Consider the following 21,924-nt stretch of genomic DNA (forward strand, 5'->3'; position numbering starts at 1 on the left):
GTCTGACTTTCTACATACCTTCCACTGTTCCCTGCCAAAAGGAAGCTGCCTCGCTTGACTTCTCTTCTCATTGAACATGCTGAGTAGAATAATTAGAACACACATTGTGAACTTTCCCGGGTGTCATACAGCTACGTTATTTCTGTCACGGCTGTTGATTCCGACACCTTATGTTCCTTGCACGCCTGTCTATTCAAATTCCCCGTCTATTCAACGTCTTCAGAGGGCGAGAGTCACATTTTGATACTGTGGAAGCATACTAAAGCGAATCTGAGAGAACCATTTGCACCAAAACTCAAAAGAGAACACAGCTTCAGAATCTCTTCAGAGGAAAATGAAGAACGTGTGATTTTGACAATGTGACTTGCACCTTAAAACAGCACATTAAAATGCTATTTGTCATTAAGAATTAAAGCCTATGTAAGCTTTTGTTAATGCATGAGGACGTTGAAAAGTTAATCCATGTTTTTTTATCACAAGAATACTGAATGAAGCTCTCTTTCCTGGCTTTCCTAGAAAGTCAATTCATAGATTACAGCGAGGGAGAATTGCTGCTGCTGCAGCTGCTCGACTTTTAACAAACACAAGGAAAAAAAAAAAGGGATGTGGCTCCTGGTTTAAGATATGCTGTGCTGGCTTCCAGTTTGATTTGAAATTCCTTTAACTTGTACATAAAGCTTTGAGAGGCTTAACACACTCACATATCTCTGAATCCCTGTCATGTAAAATCCACTCCATGAACAGAGACCCTCAGCGACAGACTCCCTAAATATTCTCAAGAGCACTCACAGGAAAATTGGGGAGTGTTTCCATTTCCTATTCTGTTCCACTCCCTGCTCGCATACAGCCATTAGAGGGGGTGAATCAGCAGATATTTTGATTTAATTAGGTTTCGCAGGTGTTCATGATTCCTTATATCTGCCTGCGACACTTTAATTACATTTTACCTTTGTATGACTAAGACGTCCCACTGTAATGTAAAAACCCATTTCTGAAAGAGGAGGGTATAACAGGCAAAATACAAAAAAGGACAGGGCACCAGAAGCAGAGAGGTTAATGCTTGCACACCATGTACAGGGTCTTTAGCCCTCCGAGCGGGCGGCCCTGGTTTGAATCTGACCTGTGGCTCCTTTCCCCCATGTCATTTCCCTCTCTCTCTACCTGATTTCTGACTCTATCCACTGTCCTATCGCTACAATAAGGACACAAAAAGCCTCAAAATAAGCTGTAAAATAATACAACACAGAGAGACAACAACAGGTCTCTATCATTTGTAATGCCCTTTAAATTGATTAATGGATCACATGTACACTAACAAAGTCATTAAGTGTTCATTTATTTATATTGCTTTTGGTATTATTAGGTCTCAAATAATGAATAGGGACAAACAATTTGAGAAAATAGACAGAAAATGTTGGGTACCACAGATCACTTTTATACCAACAGCTGTGACTCACTTGGTAGAGTCGGTCATCTCTTAACCAGAAGGTTGGGGGTGCGATCCCCAGCTCCTGCAGCCACATGTCCAATTGGGCAAGACACTTCACCCCAAATTGCTTGGTAGACGTAGGTGAATGTGTCTGAATGGGATTAGTTGCTTCTGGTTGTTACTTTGCATAGCACTCATCAGTCTGCCAATCTGCCATGGGTGTGAACGGGTAGGTGTGACCTGTGAAGAAAACTGCTGTGAGTAGTCAGACTCTGCTCAAATCCATTTACCATTTACTGATACCTCACAGGGGCCCCTTCCCTTGCTATGCATGCAAACACAGAAAAGTGCTCCTGATGATGTCACTGATTCACCGTTCTTATTTATTCATATGTGTGTTAAAAAAATATGGCTTCAATTTCTGTCGCTTTCATTGGCTGGATGGTTTTAAAACACTTGAAATGCTTCAGGATAGCTTGATGGATTATTTCTGGCACAGGTTATCGTTAAAATCTTGGATCCTTCTGCATACGTTTTGTGAATCCTGATCAGTCGCTTGATCAAAGACTCGAGTATGTATCTACAAATGAACCAATGTACCGCAGTGGTAAACAAACAACAAGCTTGCTGTGTTTTGTATGCACAGCTAAAAACTTTGAAAAAAAAACCTCGACAGCTGGAAGGTTTGGCATCCTGACCTTGGTTCCAAAAAATTAAAAGACAATAATTTCATCATCCAGGTCTGTGTCAGTGAAAACAGACAGGAAACAAGTCGGCCATGCTGTGTAGCTCGGCTCTCATTAATTGCATGTTTCCGTCACTCACTCCATTAAATGCAAAAGAGCAGATCATGTTCCGAATTCAAATCCATTCAAAGAGAATGCCGGATAGCATAAGGATGAGAGGACCAATACTGGCCAATCAGCTCCATTAAAGCGGGACTGCCCGACTGTTTTTCCTCTGTTACATCAGAATCGCACGCTCACTTCAAACAAACTGCTGCAGGGTTCACCTGGAAGCTGCCTGAGGCAACCGCTCTCACACCCGGTTTGATTGGCATGTTCTTACCTCCCCAAATGAGCCCCCCCTCAAAAAAAAATCAAATAAATAACTTCAGCCTGATTCTCACGCTCTGGTCTGCAAATGCCTGTTGTACATTTTCAAGTTATTCCCTTCCCTATCTCATCACTATTCTCTTCTTTCCTCACTCCCTCTGCTTTTCTGCTTTTCCCTCCCCCACCTCTTTATTTTTCCCCCTGTCTCCGTTTTCTTCTTCCTCTGGATCAGTGCCCACTGTGCCACCAGGAAATGTACAAGTCGAGGCTGTCAACTCCACCACGGTGCGATTTACCTGGAGTGCCCCGAGTCCTCAGTTTATCAATGGAATCAACCAGGGATACAAGGTGAGCAGCCCCTTTCTGTCCACCGGTGCTCTCTAGTGGCCGGAGGCAGATTAGCACTGTGTTGGCCAAGTCTCATTATGTTGTCAGATTGATGACTCTAAAAGCCGAAGTCTCTCAATATATCATGAACCTGACAGATGTTCACAGTTTCATGACGAGTTTACTCCATGAAAGTAAATCTTGGCATCTCTTAGTGTCCTTGGTTGTTTTTCTGGAACTAAAATCTACAAATGGATACATTTGTCTTTTATTGCATCTTTTTTTTTTTTTCAGCTTTTGGCGTGGGAACCTGGAAGAGCAAATGATGTCACCGTGGTAACAGTGCGTCCCAACTTCCAGGACAGTGTCCACGTGGGCTACGTCTCCGGCCTGAAAAGGTTCACAGAATACTACACGTCAGTGCTGTGCTTCACCACCCCTGGAGACGGCCCACGCAGCCCGCCGCAGCGCTCGCGCACCCATGAGGATAGTAAGTGTTCCCATTCAGGATATTATAAAGTTTTTGCAGATAATTACACGTCAGGCTGTTGGTTTAGTTGCCTGATTTTTTATTCTTTTTTTACAGCCCCTGGTGCTGTGGGACACCTCAGCTTCACTGACATCTTGGACACCTCACTAAAAGTCAGCTGGAAGGAGCCGCAGGAGAAAAACGGCGTTCTCACAGGTGACCATTAAAATCTAACTATGTATCATTAACGAGTCCTCTCTGCCTCTACCAATTTAGAAGTCCCCCCAGCATGTGTTGACTAAACGAGAGCTCACTATGTGACACTTCTTCCAGGCTATCGGATCTCCTGGGAGGAGTTCAACAGGACCAATACTCGAGTGACCCATTATTTACCCAACTTAACTCAGGAGTACAAGGTGACAGGGCTCACTGCCTTGACCACTTACACCATCCAGGTGGCAGCCATGACCGCAAAGGGCCAGGGCCTGCTCTCCGCATCCACCATCTCCTCGGGTGTACCACCAGGTCAGTTGTTAAAATGAGGAGATTAGCTGTTTGACTTTTAGCAGAACATTTATAAGTACTTCCAAGTATCCACTCAAGTGCTGCAGTCTGCCTCCACTGATTTCTACTCCTCTATTTCTGAAAGTGCTGATAATTGGATGTTTTTTTTTTTTCTTAAGTGTCTCCTCTCATTCCTCCACCGCAGAGCTGCCTGGTCCTCCGACTAATTTAGCTATCTCCAACATCGGCCCTCGCTCAGTCACACTGCAGTTCAAACCAGGTTATGATGGCAAAACATCCATTTCCCTATGGCTGGTTGAAGCGCAGGTAAGTCTCACCCTTTATACTTGATTGTATGTTTTTCTGTCAAGCTTTAAAATATGTCAGTACTGGTTTGAACGTTTTTCAATACCTGTTAATGTATGTTATTTTACTCTGCTGCTTTACATCTATTTCCCATGTGCATTTCAGATTGGTATAATCGGAGAGAATGAAGAGTGGCTGATGGTTCACCAGATGACTAATGAACCTGATGCTAGATCACTGGAGGTGCTGGACTTGAACCCATATACTTTCTACAGGTAAGCACACACACACACACACACACATAAACACACACATATATACAGGTGAAATGAGGACAAAATCCTGCACAGCAGTCTTTAAAAAAAGAAGTGAAAAATCCTCTCTCCTCTAAAGTTATTACTGATTATCTTTGATCTTAAAGAATCAATTAAACTGTTATCTAGGATGTGTTGCTTTCTTAACATTTATCTTCTCTGTTCTCTCCTCATAAGATAAATCATATTCTCTGGCACTATAATGACCCAGTTTTCATTTGCACAGCATTAAAGTTTCATCTAATCTAATCTAAAGTAATCTAATCCTTTCCCGTATCATCATGATTAAACGCCCACCTTTAGACTCGTTTATCCAGCATCAGCTGTTTCTTCCTTGCTCCAGGTTTCGAATGCGTCAGGTAAACATTGTGGGCACCAGTCCGCCAAGCCAGCCCTCCAGGAAGATCGAGACCCTGCAGGCCCCTCCAGACATCTCCCCGGCTAATGTCACGCTGCGCACAGCCAGTGAGACCAGCCTGTGGCTGCGCTGGGTGGTAAGTTTGTCATGAAGCATTGCACACTGGGCCTGAATCAGGGATACAAAAAGTTATGAAGGTGAAGCAGAGATTTATCCCTGTTGGTTTAGGAATGCATGCTTAGACGCTGTTTGAAATTGCTTTTTTTTTTTTTCATATTCTTTATGAAAAATCACATAGCGGCTCAGCTGGCAATACACCCTTGAGATTATAATTAAAAACATTCAGAAGATAGAATGTGCTTAACAACATTTAGGCCATTTCATTTTCCCAATCAATAATAATTCAAATTTTTACACAATAAAAGTTTGAAAAGAAATAACGACTGAGTTGCCTTAAACTCAAATGACTCCCTATTGGAACACTCAAATCACCATGTTGGTGAAATGCGGGCTATTTCTGTAAATCTGTCCTTCTCATGCTGTTATGTGATGAATACAGGCGATGGCATTGATAATGTTTAGAAAGCTGCATGCGCTCAATCCTTGATTAGTGCTTCTGTCTGCGTCAGCATTTGGACGGTGTACTCTTTGCTGCATCTGTCCATTATCATCGCTTTGCCAGGAAGTGAGAGAGACAGAGGCAGGGTCGTCCTGCAGCTCCTGCAGGATTTAAACAAGTGCATGTTACCTGGACTTATCTGCAGAGGAGTGTCAGCTCTGTGGGATACTGCACTCACATAGCTCCATTATTACAGCTAGTTTTTTAAATCTCTGCATTATGTTGTCAAACTTTGTGGTCCACTTCATCGCCGTGTCACTGATGTCTTTCATCAAGGCAATGTTAAAGCTCCTGTTTATGTCACAGAATTAAATTAATACTGATGCATCTTCAAGACCTACAAAATAAAAAGTGACCATCAGTAAGAAGATAATTCCTTATTCCTTGATTATTTCTAAAGAGTTACTTAATGTGCCTGTCATCACTGCCACAGTTTAGGTATCAGATAAGGCGTTCTTATAAATGTACAGGACAAGATCAGCAAAATAATAAATCATATATCTTTGTCCGAAGGGGGCGCCAAAATCGACAAGACAAAATCACAACCCAATTACAGGAGCTTTAATTTCAAGAACTCTTTGACTTTCATAGAAATAAGCTGAATACACATTTAGGTTAGTGGACTCCTTTGTCAGGCAAGGCCGATAACTGCTTGGGGCCCCAGGCCAGTAGGGGGGCCACTGAGGGCTGACAAACTTTAAACCACAGCAGTGGCTCAAAATGTGCAAAGTTTTCCAATGAGTGGAAAAAATAATGATGATGACATTTGAAAGTGACTTTGGTAGGAACAACTAAGGCTTAGGTTTCCAGGTCTGTCGGCTTTGACCAAGTGGTGTGTGCCCTTCTGGGGGTCAGAGGCGTGTCAACTTGTTGTCTTAGCTAGCAGGCTGAAAGAGCATGAATAAGCCTGTAGTTACAGTATAAAAAGCGTTTAACCAGTCAGCTCAGTCCTGGGCAGTGTTACCAAAATAAACATGGTCTCAGTGGGGACCTTGGGATATTAAGAAAATCAGTGTTTACTTTTAGCATTTTTTTGTTCAGACTCTAAAATTGCCACAGGCTCAGATATGAATGTTGGTGTTAGATATGCAGCATATACAACAGATGCACCCAACCCTTTACTTATGCAAAGCTTTGCATAGCAAGAACCAGTTTTTATAACGAAATATTAACATTTAAAGGTAGAGTAAGAAGAAATGTTCATTGAGACTTGTAAACACAACATTCAAATTAGGCCCCTCCTCCTGGCCCCATCGCAGGACTTAAGCGTGAAGGTTAACTTCCTGTACCTACACTGCAAGCTACCTGAGAATAGGCAGATTACATTTGTTGTAATGGAAAAACATACAATTAAGAAAGCTATGGCAAAAGCTAACTGTTGGTGTTTGTCACCTGCCTGTCCAACAGAAAGTAGGCCAACTCCACGTCTGTGGGTGAAAGCCAACCTCAGGTTCACCCTCGTTTTGGAACAAGCTTTATCTGCGTGAAGTTTCTCCTCATTTTGATTAAATTTCCTCTTCTATACCACTGTATCCACGTCTTACATATTAGCCGCTTTGAATGGCTAACCATTCCTAAACTAACCTGTGCTGTCATTGGCTGGGGGAAACACTTCCACTCCCCACCCAGAAACTTCACGAGTCAACCAAAACAACACAAAACATCAGGCAGAGGACAGGGTCTTTGTGACACAGTTACCACACCTGTATGGAGGCCCATGGGTGATGATTGGGCACCATTACTTTAGTATAGGTCTATATTTTATATTTTTTAGGAAAAAGCTGCTGACTCTGCATTTAAGGATTATGTGCTCAAACAGATTAAGGGGATGTGCTATTATTGTTTGACAATGGTTACCTTATTTTGTTAAAACCACTCAATACAGAGCTGAAGTGTTGAGAGGGTTCAGCATTTCCTCCCATATTGCTCCTCATCGTCCCTGTCAGTGCCTCTTACCCGCTGTTAAAATCCCTGTAAAGTACAACCTCGCCTCGCTTGTTGCTTCATTATGCGCTCAGTTATGATGTCATTTATATTGATTGTGCTCAAACTGGGTGAGTAAAAAACAAAACAAAACCTCTCAGCCTCTTCCAGAGTGGGAGTACAATGGGAATCCAGACCTGGTTGGCTACCGGGTGCAGTATTCCAAAGCTGGGACGAAAGGCGGAGTTCTTTCCCATGTCATCATGGATCGGTTGGAGAGGGAGTTCACCATTGAGGACCTGGAGGAGTGGACCGAGTATGAGGTCAGAGTTCAGGCCATCAATGGTATCGGATCCGGGCCCCGGAGCCAGCCGGTGCACGGCAGGACGAGGGAGTCAGGTGAGGAAGGAAATATCTGCAAACACTACTTGCCATGATTTATCATTCGGGGGTGTTTGAGGTGAGCTGAGCTCTCTCCTTCAACTCTTTTTTTTTTTTTTTTACAGTACCCTCCAGTGGTCCCGCCAACGTATCCGCCTTCGCCACCACCTCCAGCAGCATTCAGGTGCGGTGGGGGGAAGTCCCAGAGACGGACCGAAACGGACTTATCCTGGGGTACAAGGTAAGGGGTCAACATCCTGCTTATAAAATTGGAAAATGTTATCTATTGATGTTTGTCAAAGTGTTCAATAATTCAATTCTTTTTAAGGCTGAATGTTTTGAAACGGAAAAAAATCTCTTTTTTTTTGTCAGTTGTTTCAAAATGTAGCAAAACTTTAAAATAACTACAGGTCATATTTTCACCCAAAAGCTGCTGCAAGGTAGAGAGAGAGCACTGTCTTAACTTCCCATGTGTGACGCCAATGTCTTTGTACAAGTTAGACTGAATGTAGGTGTTTTCTTGCAGTTTTTGGTCATTACAAAAATTACCCTACATTGAGTTTTAAGGTTCCTGTGATATCAAGACAGGTATCAATATTGTCTGATTTTTACTGGGATAGAAACATCCACTCAGCTAAGAAGTATGTTACTGGTGTTATACAGGTGGTGTATAAGGAGAAAGACTCGGATACGGCCCCCAACTTCTGGGAGGTTGAGGGAAACACGAGCCACAGCGTCCAGCTCAACGGTCTGGGCAAGTACGTCCTGTTCGAGATCCAGGTCCTCGCCTTCACGCGGATAGGAGACGGAAGGAGCAGCACACCTTCCATTTTAGAGAGGACCCTGGATGATGGTAAACAAATTGGTTCTAACCTACCTGCTCAATCTCGTTGTTATCTTTGAGATTGTGTTTGTCTCTAAACCAAATTTAAAAAGTTATTTTCCCTGTGCTGAGATCATTTCACTGAGAATCAATTTGTGATTTGAGAATTTTCTTGTTAAAAGTGTTTTTTCAGCGAATGATTGCAATGTTCCGCCTTATTACTCCTCATCAGAAAAGGAAAAACATCTCACACAGGGTGTTTTTCTTCTTCTCTGTTTGCTCTTAATAATTGAAAAAAAAGTGTCCCCGCATTTCAAGATGGATATTTTCCTTGATCATTTTCAGTGTCTTGCTTTGGTTTTTCATTGTGGTCCTTTTATGTGCGACAGTACCCGGCCCACCAGTTGGCATCCTCTTCCCAGAAGTCAGGACCACCTCAGTCAGACTCATCTGGCAGCCTCCTGCACAGCCCAACGGCATCATCCTGGGTGAATACACACACTTTCATCTACGACCTCAGATACTATCATCAGACAAAACTTTAGTGCTGGTCTGGGGGAAAAAAAAAGAAAATGTCCTTCAAATTCCTCCATAATATTCGTTTGATCTTGTAGAGCACATGAGTTGTTATCATGGCTCATGCTGTTTATTTATTTATTTTTTTGCTTTGTATTGATATGTTTGCCTTTTTCAGCCTATCAGATCACATTCAGGAAGAATTCTTCAAACAGCAACGCCGCCACCGTCGACGTGCTGAGCCCCAGCGCGCGTCAGTACACAGCGACTGGACTGAAGCCAGAAATGGTTTATGTGTTCCGCCTCACTGCTCAAACACGGAAGGGTTGGGGGGAGGCTGCGGAGGCTTTGGTGGTCACAACAGAAAAAAGAGGTAATCATTTTTTTAAATGCAGCTAAAATATTTTATTTAGGGGCTGCCAGGTTAGTGGAGTGAGTGCTTGCATCCCATGTACAGGGGCTGTAGTCCTCAAAGCGGGCGGCACGGGTCCCTAATTTCTACTCTATCCGTCTGCACTATCTCTACAATGAAGCCCAAAAACTAATCAAAATAAAGCATGTTTTATTTTGATAATTCCAAATATTAAAGCTACAGTAAGGAACTTTTGCAATGTGTCAAATTTCTAGACCAACGTGAACAAATGGGGAAGATTGATCTCTTTGCTGGTCTTGTCCTGTACAGGATTAAGTAGCTCACCATGTATCTTATGCATCCCTGTCTGACACCTACCCCGCGGCATGGGGTCATAGAACAATATAAAAATAATCAGGTGTCTCTCTGATGGTCATTAAGCTTGTGCTGGTCATTTAGAAGTGTCACTATCAATTCAGTCGCTGTCATTTCTAGTTCAAAATCTTCCCACAGGAGCTTTAAGACTGACCAACCACTTGTATTTGTGTTCCTGTGTGTTTCCCCTTCAGCCCGACCCCAACCCACGAGCCGCCCCGTGGTGCCTCAAGAGGAAGTCCAGGCCCGCAGAGTGCTGTTGTCATGGGAACCAGGCAGCGACGGCCTCTCCCCGGTTCGTTACTACACAGTCCAGTACAGAGAGCTGCCAGACAGCAACTGGACCGTCCACTCTGCTTCAGTCAGCCATGAGACACACTCGTACATCGTGGACAGGTAAATGTCAAGGTCCTCATTTTTATTTCCTTTTAGTGTCAGAGGCTTTTATTATTATTCACACAGTCTGAACATGCTGTAATGAACATGAAAAACACTTCTTATTCCCCCCCCCTCACTCTTTATAGGTTAAAGCCTTTCACTTCTTACCAGTTCCGTATAAAAGCCACCAATGACATTGGAGACAGTGAATACAGCCAAGAGAGCGAGGCCATCACTACCCTGCAGGATGGTAAGATCTTAAAATGAGTTAAATCAACTGATTTCTTTATTGAGGTGAACATTTTGGTCACCGTGTGAGCATGCCTTTGTGTCCAATGTTTTGACTTTGGCTTTTTGCAGTGAATACTTTGCATCAACAGTGAGCGTGTTTACTCTCCCACCAGGCTGTTTGAATTATATATCACTCTCCTCAGCCGTGCTCGTGTGCTAACACTTTGCTTATCTCTTCCAGCGCCGGACAAACCCCCCACGATCCTGTCCGTCACACCTCACACCACCACATCTGTACTGGTTCGCTGGCAGGTATTGTCACCGATTTCTTGGGCCGGGCCGAACATTTCTTTTTGTGTTGCTTATCTTCTAATTTCGGCACCTTTTTCTTCTTCATAGCCTCCTGCTGAGGATCACATCAATGGAGTCCTGTTGGGGTTCAGGGTCCGGTTCCGGGAGTTACACTACGACAGGCTACGCAGCTTCACAGTGCGCACGGTTAACAGCCCCTCTAACAACTGGGCTGATCTCACAGGTGGGTTGACTGTTTTTTTATTATCTTGCATAATTTTTGCTGCTGTTTTAATTCAAGTATAACATATGCATTTCATATTATGAACTTTGCTATCTGTTTTTTATTATTAAAACTACCCCCTAGCCTTCTGTGCAGATGTTATTAGAATCTGTTCTATAATGCTCTGTACCTCAGCAGCATTGTCAATAAATTTGACCCCTCACTGTGTTTTCTGAGGATTAAATACATTTAGATGGTGATGATGATATTCCTTTAGGAACAACTATGTCTAATCCTATCTTTTTTCTTTTCCCAACCCTGCCCATTCTCTATCCAAACTCCAGCTCCGTACAGCATCAGGAACCTGAGTGAATCCTCTCTCACCCAATATGAACTGGATAGTAAGTCTTAAACTTCCCTTAAGATTAAGATTAAGATTTACTTTATTGATCCCCGCAAGGGGAAATTCTGTTTTTACACTCTGTAGTCATGCAACACACACATAGGCTGAAATACACAAACAGGATCCTATGGACATGCACTAATGGAGAGGTGTCAGAGTGACGGAGCGGCCCACAGCTCCTGAGCTGGTGGTGGAGAGGGGGTTTGGTGCCTTGCCCAAGGGCAACTCGGCAGTGCTCAGGAAGTGATCTGGCACCTCTCCAGCTACTCTCCAGCTACCAGACCAACTTCCAGATTTGGTCCGTACTGGGACTCTGGTTCCCAACCCAAGTCCCTACAGACTGAGCTACTGCCGCCCTTCTATTCCATTTTTCTCCATCTGTATGCACATGATCTGTTGTATTATACAAAATGTGCCGCTTGCATGATAGTTTACAGCGAGTTCACGCTGCGCCGTCCTCCCACTCAGCCGCATCCGCTGAGGGGCCGCCACCGCCTCTTATGATGTGTGTGTGACTTTAATCTCTCCAAGCTGCCCTGTCATTATTCCGCTGTGTTTTTTTCTCTGTCTTTTTAATCACTGACAAATCTTCCGCGTGTCCCCACCACAACCCCCATCTTTTCATCAGTTTGCGTTATAAATCCACCCGTTCCTCTTTCTGTGCCGTTTTTTTTTTTTTTTTCTTTTTTTTGTGATGTCGTCTTGCCACAGGCATCACTACGACTGCATGGTCTCTCCGGAGTAACTTCTTTCGGCTCTTTTTATCCTAACTGTTCTATTACAATGCTGCTGTGGGTTCTCTCCTTTCAGATTTGAGTAAACACAAACGCTACGAGATCCGTCTCAGTGTGTACAACGCTGTGGGAGAGGGTCCCAGCAGTGCACCACAGGAAGTGTTTGTTGGAGAGGCGGGTACGTTTCTTCTCTCACTGTGCAATGCGGGGAATTAGTCAACTAATCTGCATTTCCTGACTCTGAAATGAATCATATTACATTACAAAAAAGTTCAATATTTTCTTTTACACTCTACCCCATCTAGTCCCAACATCCCCTCCCCAGAGTGTGATGATCCAGTCCTCCACAGCCACACAGCTGGATGTCATGTGGGATCCTCCTCCTCTGGATGCTCAGAATGGGGACATACAGGGATACAAGGTATCGATAATGTCTACTTTTCCTGTGTTGCTGCAAATTAGCTCAACTTACATCACGCCTTTCTTACTTTCATTGGAATAAATGATATACATTCTGCACCATGAATTCTTTTTACTCTGTTTCTAGATCTATTTCTGGGAGTTTCAGCTCCAGAATGAGACGGAGCGTCTGCGTACTCTGTTCCTGCCCGAGCTGGGCGTGAAGCTCAAAAACCTGACCGGCTACACCACCTACATGATCAGTGTGGCCGCCTTCAATGCTGCAGGGGATGGACCCCGCTCCCTGCCCACCAGAGGGCGCACTCAGCAAGCTGGTGAGTTACTCCTCACTCCAGATGTGAAGAGTGAGGAGACTAAAGTGACATCCAAAAAGACCTGCGGCATTTATTCTGCAGCTAGTACCTTCTGCTGACACCGTGTTGCATTTCATAGTCTCGGTTTCTGGAGCTCTTTTTTTTGTCCCCTCTGTCTGACCTCCATTTGTCTCCCTCTGTCGTCTGCACTATGAAATTCTGTCTTATAATTCACCATATTTTTTTTGGATTGTGCTTCTGCAAAGTAGAATCTCAAGGTGAGTCCTATATTCAGCCACAGAGTATGGTGAGAGATAAGTGAGAGTCTTGATTCACAAAAACTGCAAACTGCAAACTTGGGTTAGTGAAAGCACTGCGGCTTTAAGACTAATAAAATCAGTGCTGCTCCTCCTTGTCAACATTTTTTGGAACATTTTCACTAAAGAGTTTAGTTCCGTCCTGGGAGATATGGCATAAGAGATCAGAGTCTTCTTGGCACCTCCAGCACGAGAAGTCACGGGGGTGGAAGCCTAATGACAGCCGCGGAGAAATGAATACAGAGTGCGGGGGGACAAATGTAGATTCGTTTTTTTTTTCTTTTTGGCCGCCGCTGCACAAAGACGTCTGTGTTTACCAGCAAGCGAGAGTCCCTCCTCTGCGGTTTCAGCACAAAAAATGGTTTACAGTAGAAATGTCTCTTTTCTTACCCGCCCCCCCTTTAAGGCTGTGATATTGGCGAGAGGTACAAAGTGCTGAGAATTAAAAAAAAAAAACACAGGCAGGAATTTTGGCTCTCTGCTCTACAGGGCACGGGGAAGTGAGCCAACACAAGCTTTTGGGAGTTTTATGCAGAATTTGGGGCGAAAATCCTGACACTTAGCTATATCTGGGTTGGGTCAGCAGGCAGAATAATCGCAGCTCTTGTTCTTCCTTCAAGGTCCCAGAATGATTTTGCACACTATTGTCCCAGCTTCTACTAATGCTTTCCAATGACTCTGTTGCCAGAACAGTGTAAACACCGCAGCACCTGTTCTACATGCACAAAATGTTTTATTGCTCAAGCTCAGATAATACACGACAAAACCGCTTTCACTTTTAATCTCTGTTTCTGTTTCATGCCATCTAGCATTACGTCTTTCCTCTTTTTTTTTTAATACTTTCATGAATACATCCGATTGTTTCGCGGCAGACTAGGAGGCCTACCTTTGGGGTTTTTCGCTTTGTTACACTCGTCCAATGCTATTTTTACTGCCAGTGAAATTAACTCCTGAGAGTTTGGAGCAAATGGAAGGCACTTTATTAGCCGATGATGTTGTAAATTACCACCGTGACACAAGGAAAACACTCCAGAGGACCTTAAAGAGTGCATAGCATAGATATTGCTAAACTTTCAATTGCTCGCTGAAAGGTGTTATGAATACGTTTAATAATGTTTTGATGTCTTCTAAGTTGTGTGTGTCCAAGCTTTGGGCTTCAATTCACCAATTGACTCGACATGAATATGTACTGCACATCGACGCTGTTGCACTGCAGCTTTGCAGTTTTAAGTAGGCAGAGCATGAATGAATGAATGAATAATGATGAAAATAATAATATTCTTATTGCACTTTTCAATACAGGTAACAAAGTGCTTCACAATAGACAATAAAAGCAACAGACAGGCAGTAAGAAAAACAGACAATAAAAGCAGACTAATAGAATAAATGATTAAAAAGAAAAAAGAAATCACAGAGTTAAAGCTTTATTTCTCTTAAGTAGAGAAATAAAACAAGGGACTCACTCTGCAAGTCTGATCTCCTCTGGCGGGCCGTTTTAAAGTCCCTGTCCCCTTTTAGTTTTCAGACTGGACTTTGGAACAGCCAGTAGAGCTCTGCAGGAGGATCTCAGACTGTGTCCTGGTTCATAAGGGGTTAAAAGCTCAAAATTATAGGAAGAGGTTAGATCATGTTGTTCCTTAAAAGTAATTAAAATCTTTAAATTAAGTCTATCATCAACAGGCAGCCAGTGAAGGGTTGCATGAAATATTTGACCTTGGCTATATTTCTGAGCTGGTAAAAACAGGACTGTACAACCTTCTGCACTTGCAGCTCAAATCAAATGTCCTGATTCATAGCACTGCACTCAAGATAGAATGATTACACTGATAGAAATATATATATATATATGTACTCCAACACAGCCTCCTAAACTCAAGAAGCAATACATACATTTAAAATAAACAGTATTCATTTTCTCCAGTTCTTAAACCGGTACATTGCATAATGAATAGAACCTGAGCGCGTGTCTCAGCGTTTTCGTCTCAGCGTTTTCGTCTCAGCGTTTTCGTCTCAGCTATGTCATCACCTCTTGTTTCCCTCTCCTTACATTTTAGCGCCGAGCGCTCCCAGCTTCATCCATTTCAGCGAGTTGACCACCACTTCGGTCAACGTGTCCTGGGGAGAGCCCAAGCAGGCCAACGGTATCATCGACGGTTACCGCCTGGTTTATGAGCCCTGCACGCCAGTAGATGGTGAGAAACTTTTGCCTGGAGCCTTATAACTCTGCACATGTCTCGACATTCCTCAGCTGGCGTCCTCTGACACTGATTTACAACCTCTTGCTTAGTTACCATATTCGCTTCTTTTTTTCTAACTCACGCTGCTTAAGCTCATGCTCTAATCTGTTACAGATGAGTTAAGGCCCCGCAGTTACATATATGGCAGAGCTGATAAAAAAAAAATATATGCTGGAATGCTCTGGTGAGACTTTGCACAGTTTCCTGTCTCTCACTCAGAGAAACATGGCTATTAGCTGGCTAAGTGTGGTTCCCTCGACCAGATTGTCAAGTAATTGGGAGCAGAGGTGGAATGCTGATCTGAGGCTGCTGTGCTCCCTGGGCTTCCCTCTAATGGACCCAGAGCAAAGCCGAGCCGAGCAGTAAAGACAGGCAGTATCAGTCGGTCTATTATAAAAAAGGTCTTGGTGTCTCTTCCTATCTGGAAATCTTGATTGCTGCTGGAGTTATAGAGCTTTTTTGTGTCATATACAAAGATGTTTCGTGTGTGTGATAGCCTGTGGGTGTGTCTGTAATGATCCTCTAACTCTTTGTGGAAGTGAATATGACCGTGTCACACTGTGTCCGTCCTGTGCACAAAGCTTGGCTATTTGGACGCTTGTAGAAAGCAGCATCTAGAGTCTTAGTGTTTTCTGTACAGACTCCTCTCCTCGCACTCCAGGTGTCAGTAAGATAGTGACAGTAGATGTGAAGGGAAGTGCCCCCCTGTGGATGAAGATCAAAGATCTGGCTGATGGCGTCACCTACAGCTTCCGAATCCGGGCCAAAACGCTCACATATGGCCCGGAGGTGGAGGCGAACATCACTACTGGGCCTGGAGAAGGTGAGGCGGCTGTTTTTCCAAAAACGTTTTGAATCATTTAGAGCACTCATCCATTTTTATTTTCTCATATCGTTCACCTTTTTTTTTTTTGTCTTCTAAAGGAGCACCTGGCCCTCCTGGGGAACCCTTCATTTCTCGGTATGGCTCTGCCCTCACACTGCACTGGACGAGCGGCGATCAAGGCCGTGCACCCATCACAAGATACGTCATAGAGGCCAGACCCTCCGGTGAGTCACATACTGCAGGTCAACATTTCATAAAAGCTACAGCTTTGTTTTCTTGAAATATCTATTTATTAAAAGTCATCATGTTGCCTTTAGATGAAGGATTGTGGGACATCCTCATCAAAGACATTCCCAAAGAAGTGACATCCTACACGCTCAATCTGGAAATGCTACGAGAAGGCGTCACCTATGACTTTCGAGTCATTGCAGTCAACGACTATGGCTATGGGTCACCCAGCGCCCCCTCCCCTTCTATATCAGGTACTCATACTACATTTAAAAAAAGCTACATTTTGACTAGAAATAAAACTTTGCCTGATTTCTATTTATTAATGTCTCTTCTATGTCCTACGTTCAGCCCAGAAAGTGTCTCCGTTCTATGAGGAGTGGTGGTTCCTGGTCGTGATAGCTCTGGTCGGCCTCATCTTCATTCTCCTCCTTGTTTTCATCCTCATCATCCGAGGCCAGAGCAAGAAATACACCAAAAAGGCCGATTCAGGTATGGAAAACACTTGACTGTGTGCTTTACAAACAGCTCCTGTTCCCTTTTTTCCATTTTTTCAAACTAAGCTCTCCACTCAAATCTGTCAGCCATGTGGACAGCCCTGCTTCAGTTGCATTTCTAAGGATTTCACGTCCAGAGTCTCGCTTGAGAAAGATGGGCGCCTGAAGGCTCAAACAATTAGACAAATGACCCGGATTTCCTGGACATTGTTTGGGTGACAGGGGAAAGATGAGAGTAAAGGTTACCGGTGAAACGGCTGCACAAGGCAGGTGAATAAACATTATTGTTCATGTTGAACTGCAGTGAGAATCAATAGCGGGATAAATAGCTTGGCACCGGTTTAATGCTCAGGTCATTAGTCAGACACAGAGTAATTATGTTACCACAGCACTGTATCAAGAAGCCGATTTTCATGATTGTGAAGTATCCCAGGTGACATTGCTGCTCCTGGAAGCTCTTTATCTCACTTCCTTTCTTCTACATCAATGTTAGTGGACTTCTTGTTGATACTTCACATTAAGGTTGGCAGGTAATCACACAGAGGGCAACTGAGGCTAAGTTTTTGGGTCATGGTCTGATCTGCAAGCTGCATGGAGGAGCTATTAGAAAAGATGGACGGAGTTGTGTTTACTAAAGTCTCATACTGCTGCCTTTTTAGCTTAGTCAGCATTTTAGCATGGTGCCAGGGTTAGCAGGGTCAGTAAGCAGGACTCGGTGAGAGCAGTGAGGACAAGGGCTGTGTCTGTGTGTGGGGGGGACACAAAGAGGGCCTCTTTAGCCCTCTTAACCCCTCCCCAATTTTCTCAGCCATGAAGCTGATCTTTGCTACTAGCTGTTTGTTTTACTGGTTAAGGTCAGGACTGGACCAACTTGATAGTTATTTTCTTCTTATCAAACTAATATATCCCCAATTCCTAAAAAGTTAGGATGCTAACTGGGATGTTTGCAAAACACTGAAACCTCATATTTAATTAAAAATGGCACAAATGCAACATAGAGAGAACAGAGAGAAAACCATATGCCCATTTTGAATTTAATTTTGACAACATGCTTAAAAAAAGTTAGCACAGTGGCAACAAAAGACTTTAAAAAAAGCACCTGCTTTTGTGAACATTCACACCCTGATGGCAGATGCTGCTATGTATATGTATTACTGGCCATCAGTTATAACTAATGCCCTTCATACACATTTAAATGCAGCTGACGAGGCAGCAGGAGCAATCTGGGGTTAAGTGACTATTACCGTGCCTATTTGATCCGCCTTGGCACTGTGAGTGTGAGTGACAGCTCGCATTAGTCATGAGGGATACACTTGCTGTACAGATGAGCAGATTTGTCTGTTATTGTGAACGTGTGTTGGCATTTAAAAGTCTAGATCCCAAATAAAACATGATCCCACTTTCTTCAGGAAAATCTCTAGGTGCTCTATTCAGCCCAATACTGTACTCTTTAGTGATGACCAGTGGATTAAGGAGAAAGAGCATCCAAAGTCTGTGTAAAAAAAAGTTTTTTGTTTTATGTTAAATTCCAGCAGAGGGGAGATGTGTCAAAACAGTTTTGTTCTGATTAAAGAACTTGCTCAGTAACAGAAGCAGCTGTTTGATCAAAGTCCAAGCTCTGTAACTTAGTTTGTCTGCATTATGTATTTAAATATTCCACCAGACTGAAACTGATCTGACAGAGGATCAAAAATCACTTCTTTCATTCCAAAACCCACACAGTGTCGTCCTCCTACCCCTGTCCAGGCAACCACTCCAACTGCACAGCTCTGCCTCTGACCCACGGAGAGATGGTGCGTCTGGACGAGGGACGTTTCCCGGCACTGGAACTGAACAACAGACGCCTCTCCGTGAAGAACTCCTTCTGCCGCAAGAACGGCATCTACACACGGTCAGTCCAAGTTACTGTAAACACTCAAACAAACATTTGTGGTGTTCCCATGAACATTGCGTTCATTTCCTGCATGCTGCAAGGTTCACATCTCAGACATGTTGATGATTGTTGATGCAAGTCACAATCGCTGTTGGCTATCCCTATGGAGTTAATGGGGGTGGGGGGTCTGATGAGGCAGAACATGATGTAAAAAAAAGCAGCATGGAAATGGCGGAGTAGGCAAAAGAATCCAACGTTATGGTGATAACTTATGCCTTTATATAAATGCTTTGTTTAAGGGCTCACTCACACAAGGCAATCTGTACCGTGCCTCAGCACGCTTCACCCCCAAAGTCATTTGACTAGTGTGAGTGCTCCAATCCGTGCTCAACCATGGTACACTTCCTTGGCCCTGGCACAATTGGAAGAGGTGTTTTTCTGCACAGTACAGTTCATGCACGAGCACAAGCACAGGTACATGACATAGACAGCGAGAAATCCTGGAGTGTCATGTCTGTATGTATCTGACTAAATGACTCAAAATAAGCCACGAAGTCAGTAAAGACGCTGTCTTGTTCTCTGTGTTGTTGTTTTATTTTACTAGTCTGCATTTCTTGTAAATTTAGCATGATTCATGATCATGTGAAGCCATTCATGTGTTGTATTACGGCGTTATGTACAAGAGGTAACCGTGCTCAGGCCCGGTTAGTCCTGGAGCAGTGTGAGTGCAGGCCAGCGGGGGAATGGGGAGGGGGGCTTAAGCACGATTGTATGGGACAACTGGGCCTAGTGTGAGGGCACCCTAAGTTGGCATATTCAACGTAGCAACAAAAAGAGCAGAGAGGAACATACAGGTGACTGGTCACGCACCGGTGGCAGGATACAACTACCTCACCCCCTCCCACTGACTTGCAGTGGATTTCATTTGATGTGTTGTCACATTGACTTCATTCGAAAGAATGGTATCTAAGGCTGGCAGAAAAAATTCAAGGTAAGGAGTGAAAAGTTCAGCTGTTCACAGCTCGCAGCTCACCCTGAAGATTTCAGGAAGCTTTGTGCATATGTGAAAAGGGCTTTAGTCTGAGTTTCAACGTACTGCTTGTGGTAATGTTGTTGTCCTCTTCCCTCATAATAGTCAGAGGCTCTTGAGAGAACAACCCGAACCTCGAGGCGCCCAAGCTGCTGGTTTTGGGCCTCCTTCCGCTCCCCTCGTTGATATTCAGCGTTTGTCTGTAGCAACAATTTATAGAAAGGGCCAGAACAATAGTAGCTAATTAGCATTCATGAGCTTCTGCATGTGCTCTTTGTCTGTCCATCACCGCTTTAGACAAAGGGCGCTTATGGGTCCGAGCCGGCCATGTTCTATTGGCCCTCAGCCCAGAGTTTCTCTGGAGTGCAGCGCTGTGAGAGCACTACACCCACGGTACAAGAACACGTCCTTCTACCCGGCCACCTGGACTTTGACATGCTAGCTCTTTTGGTTTCAGGTAAACATTAGATAAGAGGAATTTCACAAACTCTGCAGCCCATGGTGCAAAGAGGAATGTCCTGTGCAGAGCCATAGGTCACACATTTAGTGACTGGATGGTAGGTCATGTGCTTATGTTGGGTGGGTTGGGGGTCCAGAGTCTGCTTCATGTCAAAGAAAAAGATGTTTTTCGCTCTTAAATGTGCACATAATGGTGGAAAGTGTCAGAAGGGCAGGCATGGGGAATCTTTGCTGTTTTCTCCTTGACCATAGAGTCCAAAGAAGGGGGGATCAAAGGGTCTCTCGTTGCTCCATCTCTTTGAAGAGCTTCAATCTGCTAGCGTACTCTTTGCTAATGATCTGTGGACCAAGGAAGAGGAGTGGGAGGGCTCCCTGCGGGATATTTGAAAGGGCGAGAGAAAGAAGGATGAATGAGACAGATAAGGCAAGGGGAAAAATACAGTGCTCCTAAATAATTCAAAGCTCACTGGGAGGATTCCTGAGTGTGATCGGTAGCAGGATCCACAGCCCCTCCCCACTACAATCACATGGCTCCATCTTTTTTAATGTCTGACTCAACCTTGTCTGAATTCTAAGCAGTCTTTTTTTTTTTTCTCCACCCCCACCCGTCACCCCCTTCAACCCAGAGGAGCTGTCCCTTTGTTGTGTCAGCCCCCTTTCATGGCCGTTGTCATGTTGTGTCTTCCGAGTTCCTGTTCTTGGCAATCCCAGGGATTTAGCTCGCTGCGTATACATCTCATCACATGTTCATTTTCATTCGAGGAGAAGTCAAGGTTGTCTGCTGTACGCCGTAATATTACACTTGACATAACAGCTTTTTTTATGCTCGTCTATTCTGCCCCCACATCCAACGTTTCCCATCCATTTCACATCATTTAAACATTCGCTTTTCGAGCCCATCCTGGTTTTTATAATTCAGTAATTCTGCCGTCCTCTTTCTAAACCCAATGGAGCACACTCTTCTTTTTGAATGCTGCGTTAAGTCTGAGTTACATACTGAGCCCACTGATGTAGCTCAGTGATGTGAGGGTTCACATTTAGCCCTCTGACCATCTGATTCAGTCTCAGCGGACCTTGAACACAGCCGCGGTCATTACTGCAGAAGGAGAGAAATAATTGTCCGCACAGATGTTTTTCTCTGCTTCACTTTTATGGGCCTAATGACTGCAGCTGAAGGAAGCCGCGGGGTCTTTTTACTTGACCTGCGCTCATAAAAGAAGTTTATAATTCTTTGCTGAGCTCAGGGCCACGCTTAGTTACGCAGCTTTTCTGCAGGAGGTCTAAATCTCCGACTGACTGTGTGAGTCAGTGTTACACTTTAATCACCACAAAAAGCCCCTTTTAGGAAGATGCACATAAGTTATTATCCTGTTTGTGCACCGCAGGACGCTTGAGGTGGGATGAACTCACCCCCTCTGCCAAAGCTGCTTAATGACACTTTGTAAATATCCGGCGTAAATTAGTCCAATTATCAACTTGTCCCTGTTTTAATAAGTGGCTCCTTGGAATGCAGAAAAAAAAGCCCTCTCTGTTTGTCTGAACTAGGCCATCGTTTCCATTTCCATAATCAATGAGTCCTTGCATGTTGATCCAACCGTACCCCCTGTTGGATGTGAAGCTTCTTCATTTTTAAAGACCTATTTTTCAGCCTCCCATTAGTCATCTGAGTGCTGTCAGTCACCAGAATGATGAAGCCTTTTATGTTTACTAAAACAAGTTATCAAAGAAGAGAG

General features: G+C 43.8%; 1 protein-coding gene and 1 long non-coding RNA gene across 5 annotated transcripts in view; one reads left to right on the plus strand and one right to left on the minus strand.

Moving 5' to 3' along the window:
- The window catches only part of sdk2a (sidekick cell adhesion molecule 2a), a 92,879-nt gene that overhangs the window by 66,496 nt on the left and 4,459 nt on the right, over window positions 1-21,924 (plus strand). The window contains exons 18-43 of one of the 4 annotated variants that reach the window (XM_065964919.1): window positions 2,717-2,832; window positions 3,106-3,301; window positions 3,398-3,496; window positions 3,614-3,805; window positions 3,990-4,111; window positions 4,256-4,365; window positions 4,748-4,898; window positions 7,466-7,703; window positions 7,811-7,926; window positions 8,349-8,538; window positions 8,898-8,996; window positions 9,203-9,397; window positions 9,946-10,147; window positions 10,276-10,379; window positions 10,602-10,672; window positions 10,760-10,895; window positions 11,219-11,275; window positions 12,088-12,189; window positions 12,317-12,432; window positions 12,559-12,745; window positions 15,096-15,233; window positions 15,919-16,101; window positions 16,203-16,328; window positions 16,422-16,586; window positions 16,684-16,824; window positions 18,552-18,720. In XM_065964919.1, the coding sequence (XP_065820991.1) occupies window positions 2,717-2,832; window positions 3,106-3,301; window positions 3,398-3,496; window positions 3,614-3,805; window positions 3,990-4,111; window positions 4,256-4,365; window positions 4,748-4,898; window positions 7,466-7,703; window positions 7,811-7,926; window positions 8,349-8,538; window positions 8,898-8,996; window positions 9,203-9,397; window positions 9,946-10,147; window positions 10,276-10,379; window positions 10,602-10,672; window positions 10,760-10,895; window positions 11,219-11,275; window positions 12,088-12,189; window positions 12,317-12,432; window positions 12,559-12,745; window positions 15,096-15,233; window positions 15,919-16,101; window positions 16,203-16,328; window positions 16,422-16,586; window positions 16,684-16,824; window positions 18,552-18,720 (3,721 nt within the window). The remainder of the gene's footprint in view (window positions 1-2,716; window positions 2,833-3,105; window positions 3,302-3,397; window positions 3,497-3,613; window positions 3,806-3,989; window positions 4,112-4,255; window positions 4,366-4,747; window positions 4,899-7,465; window positions 7,704-7,810; window positions 7,927-8,348; window positions 8,539-8,897; window positions 8,997-9,202; window positions 9,398-9,945; window positions 10,148-10,275; window positions 10,380-10,601; window positions 10,673-10,759; window positions 10,896-11,218; window positions 11,276-12,087; window positions 12,190-12,316; window positions 12,433-12,558; window positions 12,746-15,095; window positions 15,234-15,918; window positions 16,102-16,202; window positions 16,329-16,421; window positions 16,587-16,683; window positions 16,825-18,551; window positions 18,721-21,924) is intronic. The other 3 variants (XM_065964921.1, XM_065964920.1, XM_020648807.2) reach the window with 3 other exon arrangements.
- Window positions 1,335-15,060, minus strand: LOC136183061 (uncharacterized). The gene is made up of 3 exons (XR_010668887.1): window positions 14,505-15,060; window positions 4,702-4,930; window positions 1,335-1,669 (listed from the first exon to the last, which is right to left on the minus strand). It is a non-coding gene; the product is annotated as an uncharacterized lncRNA (long non-coding RNA).

This window comes from Labrus bergylta, chromosome 16, assembly GCF_963930695.1.
Source record: "Labrus bergylta chromosome 16, fLabBer1.1, whole genome shotgun sequence".
Taxonomy (NCBI): Eukaryota; Metazoa; Chordata; class Actinopteri; order Labriformes; family Labridae; genus Labrus; species Labrus bergylta.